Genomic DNA, 12,822 nt, shown 5'->3' on the forward strand with positions numbered 1-12,822 from the left:
ATGGTGGCATTAAAGGAAATAAAGGGTTCATCCTCTTTTGACTGGTTCTGTATGTGTATATATAAAATGCACTATAGGGCTGGGTGATATGGCCAAAATCTCCTATCTCTATGTAGGTTATTTCATATCTTGATAATAATATTTATCACAAAATAGCATGTTTTTTCTAGTAATTTATCAAATAAATAGTCTACATGAAGTGACCACATGGTTTAGAATACTCCTGTGTCAAATAAGTACTTGAAAAATGAAAAATACTGAGTATTTTATTAATTGGTTAAGAAATTTAGTGCTGAATATACAGATTTTGTGAGAAATCTGAGTCAGTTTGTGCTTGTTATTATTAATATAGACGAGGTAATTGTGTGTTTTTGCGATCGCATGTTCTGTTCCAAACGACCCAGCACAGGATAAGTAGGTTATGATAATGGGTGGATCTTTAGTCTGTTCTCTTTCAATTTTTCCAACAAGTACCTGAGGGAAACTGGAACATGCTTGACATTCATACTGTAATACTTCTACTACTTCTGTCTATACATAAGACAAAATGCACATTACGTCTGTAAAATCTCTCCTCTGAGGTTCTGAAGATAGATGGTGTCATGTGCTGCATATAAAAGAATACCCCTGAAACAATTTCATCATTCTTGGCAGTAAAAGTAAACATGACTTAAACTGAAACATTATGAATCGTCCTCTGGAGACCATGACTATATTAGCCACATACAGTAGTTTTCTGCTGAATATATGGCTGCTGTCTGTTGAGTAAACAAACATGTTCACTTCAAGATAAATCCATATATTCACAGCAAATGAAAAAATATCAAATGTTCTTCACAGAGAAATGTAGAAAACATGGAAATAATAAAGTAAAACTACACAATTCAAGAGGCCAATCTGAAAACTGGTGAGCAGGTATCTTTGTATCAGTAATAATTAGAGATACTTGCATGTTTTCCAATGTTAAACAGGTGCTTTTGTATAAATATCAGATACTTTGGACAAACAATAAGAATCTTTACGGACTGTGTTGATGCTGCAGAACATGATTCTGTTGCTCTGGAGTTAATACTAAAAGGCTTTTCAATGATTCATCCACTTGCGTAACAAAAGCACAAACAAAGTTCTTACTGAACTGTAATATTGCTGATACAAAGTCCAGTGTTTGACTGGCAGTAATGCATGAGACGCATTAATGCTTGATCCATTATGGTCCAGTTCGAAAGTACAGGGGAAGCTATTCCTGCACATTCATTAAAAGCAAAACTCATACTACAGCATGCCATTGTCTTTTTTTTAATTTTTATTATTATTATTATTATTACTGTTGTTTTTGACTTTACAGGTACAATGATGATAGACACAGGAAAATATACAAACATAATAAACCAAATAAGGATAATGATGAAATAGTCTAAATAGGTCTGATATTAACATTTTGCAGTTACTGTGACATAAATGAAAAAATTACTGAACTTAAAATATGGCAATAAAATATGTGCATGATTGTGTGTAAGGGAAGAGAAAAAGATAAGAATGAAAAATAATCCAAAAATATATAATATTAATAGTAAGCAGTAGTAGTAGTAATAGTAAGAAGAATAAAAACAATAATAATAGTATCTATAATTATAAATACTACTACTGACAATAATAATTATAATAATAATAGTAATAAATAATTCATAGAATACAAGAGAGGAGTGAAAATAGTTTGACATTTAGAAAGGTCAGCTATTGTAGGATGAGGGTCCTGCAGGATTTGAGAGTTTATTCCATATATCGGTTTATGAAAGACAGGCAGGCCAGTGATAATCAGTCAGTCAGGTGTTCCACATGTTTTAATTCACTCCTTTTCCCCCGTTGTGTTTGGACCACGATGAAGAGTTATATCCTTTTACGCCTCAATAATCAATATATTATCCATAAATCCAATGAAAGCATGCGAAAAGAGGTTTCTTATAGGGATAAACTTATAAACAATCATTAGAAAAAGTCTGCTGTTTTATTTCTTTTTTTACTATTCAACACTCTAATAAATGAACTTTATGCTACCGGCCCAGCACCAACACAGCAGATAAACAAAGGAATCAGTGAAGACAAAACCAGAGCGAATTGAAATAAATTTGAGGTGTTTATATAATCTTCGCTGGATACAGGAAAATGTTTGCTATATTAATATTTTTAAAATATTCACCGAAGCAAAGCTGTAGTGCAAGTAGCCACAAATGGAAAGTAAACATAAATATGAAATAATTAATAAATAGAGTGTTTTTTATTTCAGCAGAGTTAATGAACGAGCTTCTTTAGTCTCCAGCCAGCAGGAGGCCGTCTGTGTGTTGGCCTTCATCCAGAGATGACCGTGTTGAACATGTCCCTTTAACTCCCCTCTGACCCTCCTCCTCCTCCTCCTCCTCCTCCTCCTCCTCTGGTGTACCTGCCGGTGTCTGCCTCTCCTCCTGTCCCTGAACACATCACCTCATCATCATGAAGGCCTCCTTATACAATCTGCTCCAGCATCTGGAACATCTCCCTGTCTGCTGCTGCCCCCTAGTGGTAAACACTGCACATGACAGCTCAAGTCATTATGACGTTATTGTCATATACATTTTTCACATGATAGCTCCAGAGGGCCACATTAAAGTACTGCTCAAGCTTCTTTTAATAGATGCTTTGGGGCTTTTCAAAATAAAAGACTTATTCTTGCTGGTTTGTTCAATGATAGATACTGAGGAGAAACACTTAAAGATCTCCTTTTCTTTTTGTCCTAAATCATTGCATTCTTGTTTTTCATAGTTTATAGTTTCTACTCATTTCATATGTTTGATCCTTTCTCAATATTGCTTATATTTTTGGGTCAGAATCCATTTTCTGTGACTGTAAAAGTGGTTTTACAGACATGAATTCAGAGCGAGGACTCAAGATGTGTCCCAGGCAGAAAATGAACCTGCAGAAACAGTCCAGACGTAATGATTGTCCCTCGCTCTGCATGGACGCAGACTCTAGAAGGTCATGAACCCTGATGAGGGAAATGTAATCCCATTATCTTCACTCTCTTTTATTGCTGCTGCCCTCTGGTCCCCCTTTGTCTCCAGTCTCTGGTTCCGGCATATTGTGAGCCAAAAGAAAGCGAAAAGCAAACGCTCCCTACAAAACCTTTACTGAAGGGATTATTGTCCTTTTTTCCTATCAGTGATTTTAGTGTCTATGCATTCAGTTAAGTATGATTAAACTCACTTTTTGGTCAAATTCTTAAACCACTTTATCATTATTTGGGACTTAAATGAAATAAGTGGGACAAACTAAGATTATTAATTGTCATTTGTACAAATTCGATCTTAACAAAGCTAGCTATAGCTACTAGCAAGCAATTCAACATCCATTGATACTCATAATGTAATGATGCTGGTAGCAAAACATATTAGTGGAGCTTTGACTTGTGTCAAATGAATTATCTTTATGGAAAGAGCTGCCTCTGACCGGCTACTGGAGATGAACCTTTGGTAGGGCTTCCTTTTTTTGCAGAAATGCACAATATCCAAATACGTCATAACAAATCAATAAGGCTCATCTTGGTTTAGTGTTGTCTGCTATTGTTTTTGGCATTTTTGTACGACCGAATACATACCATAGTAACTAACAGCCATGTGTATTTAGAGAGTAGAGAAGAAGAAGAAACAGTGAGATGATGACCTCATGTAGGACCTACGGGGCCTTTAAGGACAGGAGACCTGTAGAGAAGACAGCGTAGTACCTAAAGTGATCAACTGAGGGAGACTCATACCACGGATTCAATCTACTGCAATCTGCAGAAGAAAGCTACGAGGAGGAAGTTTCTACTGGATCTGGGTCTGTCCACGGTGGACTGGTCTCTGCTGGATCTGGGTCTGTCCACAGTGGACTGGTCTCTGCTGGATCTGGGTCTGTCCACGGTGGACTGGTCTCTGCTGGATCTGGGTCTGTCCACGGTGGACTGGTCTCTGCTGGATCTGGGTCTGTCCACGGTGGACTGGTCTCTGCTGGATCTGGGTCTGTCCACGGTGGACTGGTCTCTGCTGGATCTGGTCTGCTGGAGTCTGGGTCTGTCCACGGGGGATTGTTCTCTGCTGGAGTCTGAAGGAGTTTCTGGTCTGAAGTGAACCTTCATGATCTCATCTGGTTTCTCCAGAATCCGACCCGGTGGCTCCGATGACGAGCTTTAAGAATAACTTTATAGAAACAGACGATCTTCTCTCTGATGGTCTGGTTTACTGATGGAGGTCTATAGAGGATCAGGACTAAACTGAGACTGGTTCAGAACCAGATAAAAGTTCCTTACAGTAACTTTGAGTAGCTGTGGCGTAGTGGAGAGCAAGGTAGTTCTCCAATCAGAGGGTCGGTGGTTCAATACCCTCCTTGGGCAAGACACTTAACCCCAAGTTGCTCCTGAAGGCTTGCCATCGGTGTGGACTGGATGATGAATGTTAGTTAGAGTCTGATGGTGGCACCTTGATGGTAGCCTGTCATCAGTGTGTGAATGGGTGAATGATATATGTAATATAAGCTTTGAGCTACTGACTGTAAGTCGCTTTGGATAAAAGCGTCTGCTAAATGACTGTAATGTAATGTCTATAACTAAAGAACAATTATATCATTTAGAAATTAGAGACTTTGGAATAAATGTGAAGATCCTGGAGGACACACACACACACACACACACACACACACACTCTGTGAGACAGTGTGTGCATTGTATAGAGTAACAGGGCTCCATGTGTGATCTCCTCCTCTTTGGATTTTTCCCATAATATTAGATGACTGTCTGTTGGAACATTTCCAGTGAATGGACATGGAAATCTACCGGTTGACTCATCAGGAAAAACAATGAGGACAGTGTGCTGGAAAAAGTTCCTTGAAATCTGGTCAAAGGTGCAACGATTGTAGGAGGGAAGTGTCTCTGATTCTGATTCTGAATTCTGATTGATAGGACACACACACACACACACACACACACACACACACACACACACACACACACACACACACACACACACACACACACACACACACACACACACACACACACACAGGTGTTTTCACTTAATCACCTCTGTAGAACTTGAGCTCGGTTCTTCCGTCTCTTCTCTCTCCTGTTAGTTGTTTTGCACCTGTTTTTAATGAGCTCATGAGATTCCCGTTAAAGCTCCGCCCATCTACGACCGAAGCAGACGTCTGATTGGTTGGAGTAAGTGGAAACACCTGTGAGGGTCTGCAGGGTTTCCAATGCACTGACGTCCTAGCAGGCCAATGCTACCTTTATTCATAAAGCACTTTACGTCAAAACATCAAAAGACAAAGTGCAAAAGAAACACGTTATCATAAAGCCAAAAGAAAATAAGAACACGCTAAAATTGAAGAAGACAGGTATAAAATAAAGAATAAAGTAACAAAATGATTTAATAATACAAATTTAATAAACAGAAAAAGGCTTCAACTGAACGTTGATTCTCCGTCACACACAACATCTACAGTAAATCACTAAGAAAAGACAGGAATCAGCTTTTTTCATCCTTTTACATGTCACATAAGGACAAAGGAAAATGTTAATATTAAAAAATGAATAAAGGCTGAATTATATTAAGCTGCTTTCATTTCAGTGTCCTGCATCATAAATCCCACTGATTTAAAAGCACAGAAGTGTTAGCAACTAAATGTAATTAAAGAAAAGTAAATGTACTCATTGTGCTGAAACATTCCCCCTGTGAGTGGTATATAAATATATTATATTAATACAGATGTTCAATGCATAAAGTGTTATAGTTTAAGCTGGTGGAAGTGGAGCTAGTCCTCCCAGGTGGTCACCAACTACCCCTCCAAAGGGTCAGAAATAAAGTTTGTGAGATGAATGTTTCATTTGTGCTGTTTCTGATGTTTTATTAATCTGTTGTTTATTGTGTTTTACCACTGATTGTATACGATGTAAGGTGAGCTTGAGTGCCATGAAAGGTGCCACCAAATAAAATGCATTATTATGATTTTTAGATTATTATTAATGGGAGAGGAAACTAAGTATTTTCCCACATTTGTATTCTTAATTTGGAATATTTGCAAATCCTTGCTTTTTTTGTGAAATATTGGAGATTTATGTCCTCAAATAGTAAACTCAAATCATCTGAAACGTTTCACAAAAATATAGAAAGTGACTGGCTTAATATATGATGATGCATTATGTTCAATAAGCTTATTATATGTTTTTATGTAAAAGCATAAAACTGAAGAATAAAAGGCGAAGCAATTAATGCAATATTTGCTTCTCAAATGTAGGAGAGTAGAAGTATAAAGTCGCAGGAAATGAGAATAAAATAAAGAAATATTTCAAAATGTAGTATTTTAGTTCTTATCCACCAGTATGAACACTTGCTTTTCCTTCTGCAACAAGTCAAAATGTCACCTACACACTCTTACTCTTAATTAAGATAAACTGTGAGGGCCAAAATGTTCCTGCGTGCAGGATGTTTCTCTCTGGAAGATCTTACTTTCTTGTATCTGACGTCGGTGAATAAAAACCACAGGGAGGCCTTGAAGAGAGAGAGGGTGGGGGGTGATGATTCACTTCTCCCGTTTCTCCCTCCACGTCAGAGGAGACTCCTAATTGGCCGGTTATTATCTAACTATGTCTGCAGTCATGACAAAAGCTCCCGTCTATAACAACACAGCTACGCCTCGGGCTCATTTGGACCCATTGTTCTGACTGAAGGCGAGATGTCTCTGCATAAACAAGGAGAGCTTCAGTGCCTCACCCTCAGCTCCCCCATCTCCCCCCCTCCCAACCACCATCCAGCCTCACCCTGGAAACATGCCTCTGCACCCACTCAGAGTGACGTTCCCACTGCCTCCATCTGACGCTCGCCTGCACATATTCGTACCAACGTCGCTTTTATTGGCTTCGTGTTGGAAAATAATGTAACATCACATCGAAATCTAGGGCATAATAACAGTATGAGCTCTTTTTATTCCCTACATCTACATCGCTCGGAGGACTTTTCAGTACTTGTGATGTCATTGAGCCTCAAGCTTTGCTGCTACGTTCGCGTAGTTATTTCTTATGAGTGTTTTGGTTCAGACTCCAACATCAAAATGTGAATTTCTAGAAAAAAAAGGTTTGATATGAAAACCCATCATCTGTTCACTCTGCAGGCCGGTGAATTCATGTTTTCGCAGAGACTACTGAGTTTGTTCCTTCTCGCAATGTTTCCTTTCTGTTTGTTTGTTAGTGAGACACATTAACACACGGAAACAATTATTAGTTTGTGGTGCAGCTTCAGAGATTTACAGAAAAAAGGATTCCTTAAAGGTTGTGTTTTGGTTACCTTTGACTTCTCTCCTCTTCACAGAGATGCTTTCCATGTTTCTACAGTAACTCAGAATGGACGAACCAAACTATAGGGACACATGTTTAGTTCTCCTACATTCTTGGCAAACGGGAGAAGTTTCATTTGGTTGCAATCTGCAACCTCACCACTAGATGTCGCCAAATCGTGGACACTTGACCTTTTAACGTGGGGAGAAATCTCTTGAAAACACATCTTCTTTAATGGACAAAATCTGACACATGCATCCTTTTAAGGGTCTATAACTATATGTCTGGAACTAAATCCGGCCTGTAAATATCAAAAGGTTATCAAAACATTAAATTTAGTGGATTGTTCAGCTTTGAATTACTTCAAATAAACTGACAATTCTCGAATGCCTTGAACCTGAACAGAAATCTTCTCATCTTCCTCAAAACTCTGATAATTGATAAACTGGAGAGAGAAACAGCATATATTTTGTCATTTAAAATAGGCGGAATAATTCATGAGGCTGATTTTCATGAGACATGGGATGTTTTTAATCTTTTGAACAATCCCAGAATATTAAACCATTTCAAATTAATGTAATCCTTAAAACAGGATTGTTTCCTTCTTGGTGGAGGTACAGGAATACTAATAAGTTCACAAATTATAGGGACTTTTCACACAGTTAGACTTGAACCCCCCAATCAATGGACAAAAATCTGGAGTGACTGATGTGTAAAAACACCACATAGCAGCTCAGCAGTTTTTTTATTATGATTTGACACAATGGATTCATATCTTGCTGCACCTTAAATGATATGAAGAGCAGTGTTTGTGTGTGACAGAGTATAAGAAGCCTACGACGGAGTAAAGGCCATATTGTGACTGCGTGTCCCGTCTCCACCTCTTCATGCTGCCGGCTCTGATCACAGAGCATCACGCTGGAGTCTGCAGGCAGCGTGTGTGATGTCAGGCCGACTCCCATCAGCAGCAGCCGAGAGGATGCAGGAGTCTGTGTTTGTTTGACAGGAGAGTAAAAGGCTCTTCAAGGAGCAGCAATGATACAAACGATCACAGAACGGAACGATATTTAAGAAGACAACTCTGTGATTTTCATCTGGGATGAACTCTAGTGATTCCTGGACTGAATTTGTGAGCCTTCTGTTACTGGAGGACATATTCAGATCCTTTAATGTCAGTAAAAGCACTAATACCACACTGTAAAAGTCCCCCCTTTATGACTAAGAGTCATGCATTGAAAATGTTACTTTAGTAAAAAGTATACAAGCATGATCATAACTTAAAGTGTTAAAACGCAAGTACTCAATGCAGAAAAATGGCTGTGACTTTCATATTTTTATATATATTATCATTAGATTATTATTACTCATGCATTGATGAAAAAAACAGGATTTAATTTTAATGATTATTTTATGGAATCATCTGCTGATTATTATGTCCTTTAAATGAATACTACCTTAAAATGGCAATTCCTTTATAAGTAACTTACCCCATGTTACCTTCAATTTTTTTAAGAAAACTTTGTTTTTCTTGAATGTCTCCATGGAGAACCAAACCCCAAAAAAACGAAACAGGGAAAAGTCTTGATGAATTGAAGTAAATGGAGATTTTGTTTAATACCAGCATAACTACATCAACACATCTGTTTACAATCTCAACTCATGCATTATAATCCATGTCTGATTTATTATTAACATTAAAACCTTGCTTCAAACAGATGTTTGATATAGTTATGCTGTTGTTAATCACAGGCCCCATTTATTTGAACTCATCAAGACTTTACTCCATTTTCAGCTGTTTTTTATCAAAGCAATTCATAGGAAAAGCAGAAACAAATCACATTTGAGAAGCTGGAATCATGAAAGGTTTGAAGTTTTTGCATGAAAAATTACAAAAGTAATAGTTCCCATTTTATTTAAAGTCAATCAATTAATTGAGTAAACATTTCAGCTAAACATTCCCATATGTTATAATAATAATTTGCAAAGTAACTTAATAATTAAATAAATCTAGTGAAAAGTAAGAAAGAAAGTAGAAAAGTGGCATAATAAGAAAACGCTTAAGTACAAGTCTCTAAAATTAGTACTTAAGTACAGTACTTGAGTAAATGTACTTAGTTACATTCCTCCACAAGCTGCACTTTCTCTGATCTCCTTCTGGAAAAATGACCTTTGAGCATCTTTTGGGATGTTTTCTCTCCAGTTAATCACGCAGACTCCTCAGAGTTAATGTGGTAATGATTTATTAATGTTAAAACGCTTCACATAGCACCTTCACAGGTCAGGAGCCAGAGACACCGCTCCGCCAGATGTTTGTGTTTTTTTCACTTTTGTGAATCGAAGAACTCCTTTTATTTCAAAAAGGAAAAAAAAACAAAAAATACATTTGAAACAAGCAGTCAAAGGTCACGGGGTCAAAGCTACGACCTCGTCCTGTTAGCATGTTAACGTTACCGTGGCTAAACCGAAAGACAGAAAATTTAAACTCTCCAACATCGTAGCCCATTTCAACAAGTCTCAGTAGTATGGCACCTTTTCTCAGGCTGTCATAGAGTCCAGTGTTTTTGTGACGAGAGTACTATTTACAATATTTAACAAACAAAAATAAAACAAACCAACAAAGGAGACTGATAAGCATGTGTTTTTAAAAATAGTGCTCGCAACGGGTGACTTGACGTAAAACTATGTACATACCTGTATTTGTCAACGCTTTTTTTATATACACATCTTTTTTTTCTTCACATTGTTAATAAGTCACATCAATCATATTAAATATAGCAAACGTTTTCCGCCTGTAGCAAAAAGAAAAGAGGGAGAGAAACGAGTCAACCACGCGTGTATCACATTTCAACATAAAAACATATAGAACAATAATATTAATACCAATAGTAATGACATTATTTTGAACAATTAAAACGGAAATCTCTTTTCAGCATCTCTGCGCCTTGAAATAATTCTTCTCTGCACCACTTCTCCAGTCGTTTTGTTATTTACAAGAAACATTCAGATCTGTGTCCGTCCAGTAGAGATCTTTTTTTTCTTCTTTTTTTTTAAACTCACATTTGGTTTGTTTTTCAGTGTTTGCCATTCTGTAACTGCTGCATTGACCTGAAATTACTGACCTGATATATATCGCTAAGCTTTTCTACCATTTAAAAAGGAAAAAGTCTGACATTTTGTCAGAGGAGAAGATTGATATAAGTTCATATCTGTGTTTTTATATCGACCTTCACCCTAAGACACCACACGAGAGAATCTTCCCACAAAGATGTCCGACTTTTCTTTAAAAAACTGGGATTGTTCTGAGTTGTGTCTGGATTCACTGAGAGCAAGTGCTTAGCTAAGAGGATGACGAAGCATTCACATTTTTTTTTCTTATTTTTTGTCCAAGAGAAAGTCTCACACATCAACTTCAGAACAATCAAGAATGCGTACTTGCTGCAGGAATAAATACAAAAAAAAAAAGAAAGAAAAAAATGGACTTTTTCTAATCGAGTCAGTTCAACTTTTAAATCAAAAAATTTAAAGAAAAAAAAAACTCATCCAGAGGTCCAAAACCATCAACGACAAAATAATAATAATAACAATAATAATAATAATTCAAGTGGAGAAAGATTTAAAAAAATGGTGACACTGACAATTGTACGGAAGTGTTTGTGCTTGTGAGGACATTAACCCGTCACCTGAAATGTGCCTCAAAAATAAGAATAAAGGAAAAATGCATTCTGGTCTGTGTTGCATCCGTAGCTTCAGAGATAAACTGTGTTTTTTTGCACACATCTGCATTAAGTGGCTGCTTGAAATAAAGTGCAGGATATTTCTAGCCATAATTTCCATATTTTATACTTAAAAAAAAAAAAAAAAGTGGATTAATCTCATTGTTGACGAGTTCAACAAAGAAGGAAATGAAAGATTACATTCTTGTGACATGACGGAAATCTTTGTGAGCGACGCTGCAGAAACAGAGAGCCTGCAGCCACGTTGGGAGCTGTGTGTGCGTCTGTGTGTGCGTCTGTGTGTGTTTTATGGTGCGTTCAGGTACAAAGCAAACCAAATCCCAAAATCCCTGAAAAAAATGATGATTGAAAACATCATTTATATGATGGGAAAACATAAAGTCACAACATAAAACTGCATTTGATACTCTTGTCAGACACTAATATTCATCAGTACATTCATGACGTGGAGGTGAACGGCGACCTGTCTACGTTCGTCTGCTTCTGTTTGACTGATTTTTCATTTTAGGGCTGCAAAGAAAGGCCGGTAATGAATTCATCAGATGTCTTGTTTTGTTTGACCGACTGTCCAAAACTCAAATATTTCGAATTGAATTCAATAAAGGACGAAGTAAATAAGAAAATCCGGATTCAGCAGATGTTTTTGCTTGAAAAATGACAAAATAACAACAAATTTTCCCGTTGATTGACTGATCCCTTAATTAGTATTTAACAACTTATATTCACCTTCCACTAACAAACTGATATCCATAATTTAACCACCAATAATACACAATATTAACCCATTAATTATGAATATTTTAGGACATGTCTTCCTTGTGTTATGTTGCTTTTTCACTGCTTACAAAATATAACACAACCCTACATGAACTGACAGATCAATAATGTGTTTAGACTTAAATATTGGATATTAGAACTATATCCAAATATTTTATTTGCTCCGTGTTGTATCTGAACACAGATTTGTGAAACTCATCTTTAAAAAAAACTTCTCTGTAATACTTCAAATAAACTGAGCACTCTCGACTGCATTATTGTAAACAAAGGACTCGTATGATAATATGACTTGCAATACAACACACACACACACACACAAAATAAAATATTACAAATTGGAAATGAAATAAAGAAAAAACACCATATAGGCCTACGTTAATATTCCGCTTTGTTTGTAGTGTAATCTAGATGTATAAGGCTGGTCCAGTCATTGTGTGAGTCCTGCTGCCTGACTGATCCTGGGCAGCGGGTCAGAGGTAGAAGCCGGTGGCCGGCGGGTCGGGGAGGCTGGACAGAGTCTCTGCGACGGGCATCTGGACAGTAGGGGGCACTGCTCCGTTCCTATTGGGCAGAGCACAGCCTCCTGGGTAAGAACTGTTCAGGAGGAGGCCGTTCTCCATCTGCAGGAGGAGGGAGGAGGGAGGAGGACGGCATGAATACAGACAGCAGAGGGATGCTATGAAATACAGTCATAGTCATAGAGTCATATGTGGAGGAAGAGGAAGTAAAGCTAAAGAAACAGAAACCTCCTCAACACAAAGTTTACCAGCTGGCAGCTGTTTATTAAAGTTAATAGATTTAATATCAAACCCGTGTTTTTTACCGCTGTTTCTATGAAGGCTTGTCAGGGTAATCGTAGGTTAAATACATTTGGATTGTGGAAACTGGGAGGATGTTTATATTCTGACAAAAATAAATAAGAATTTCCAAAATTAAAGTTGTAATTTACTAGAAAAAAAATGAGATTTTCTC

At 37.3% G+C, this 12,822-nt stretch overlaps 1 protein-coding gene across 1 annotated transcript in view; it reads right to left on the reverse strand.

The window, feature by feature from the left end:
* Window positions 1–12,320: 12,320 nt before the first annotated feature.
* The window catches only part of LOC129104247 (aryl hydrocarbon receptor-like), a 35,399-nt gene continuing 34,897 nt past the window's right edge, over window positions 12,321–12,822 (reverse strand). Inside the window, exon 11 of the mRNA XM_054614824.1 lies at window positions 12,321–12,470. Within this exon, the coding sequence (XP_054470799.1) occupies window positions 12,321–12,470 (150 nt within the window). The remainder of the gene's footprint in view (window positions 12,471–12,822) is intronic.

The sequence above is a fragment of the Anoplopoma fimbria genome, chromosome 16 (genome assembly GCF_027596085.1).
Source record: "Anoplopoma fimbria isolate UVic2021 breed Golden Eagle Sablefish chromosome 16, Afim_UVic_2022, whole genome shotgun sequence".
NCBI lineage: Eukaryota > Metazoa > Chordata > Actinopteri > Perciformes > Anoplopomatidae > Anoplopoma > Anoplopoma fimbria.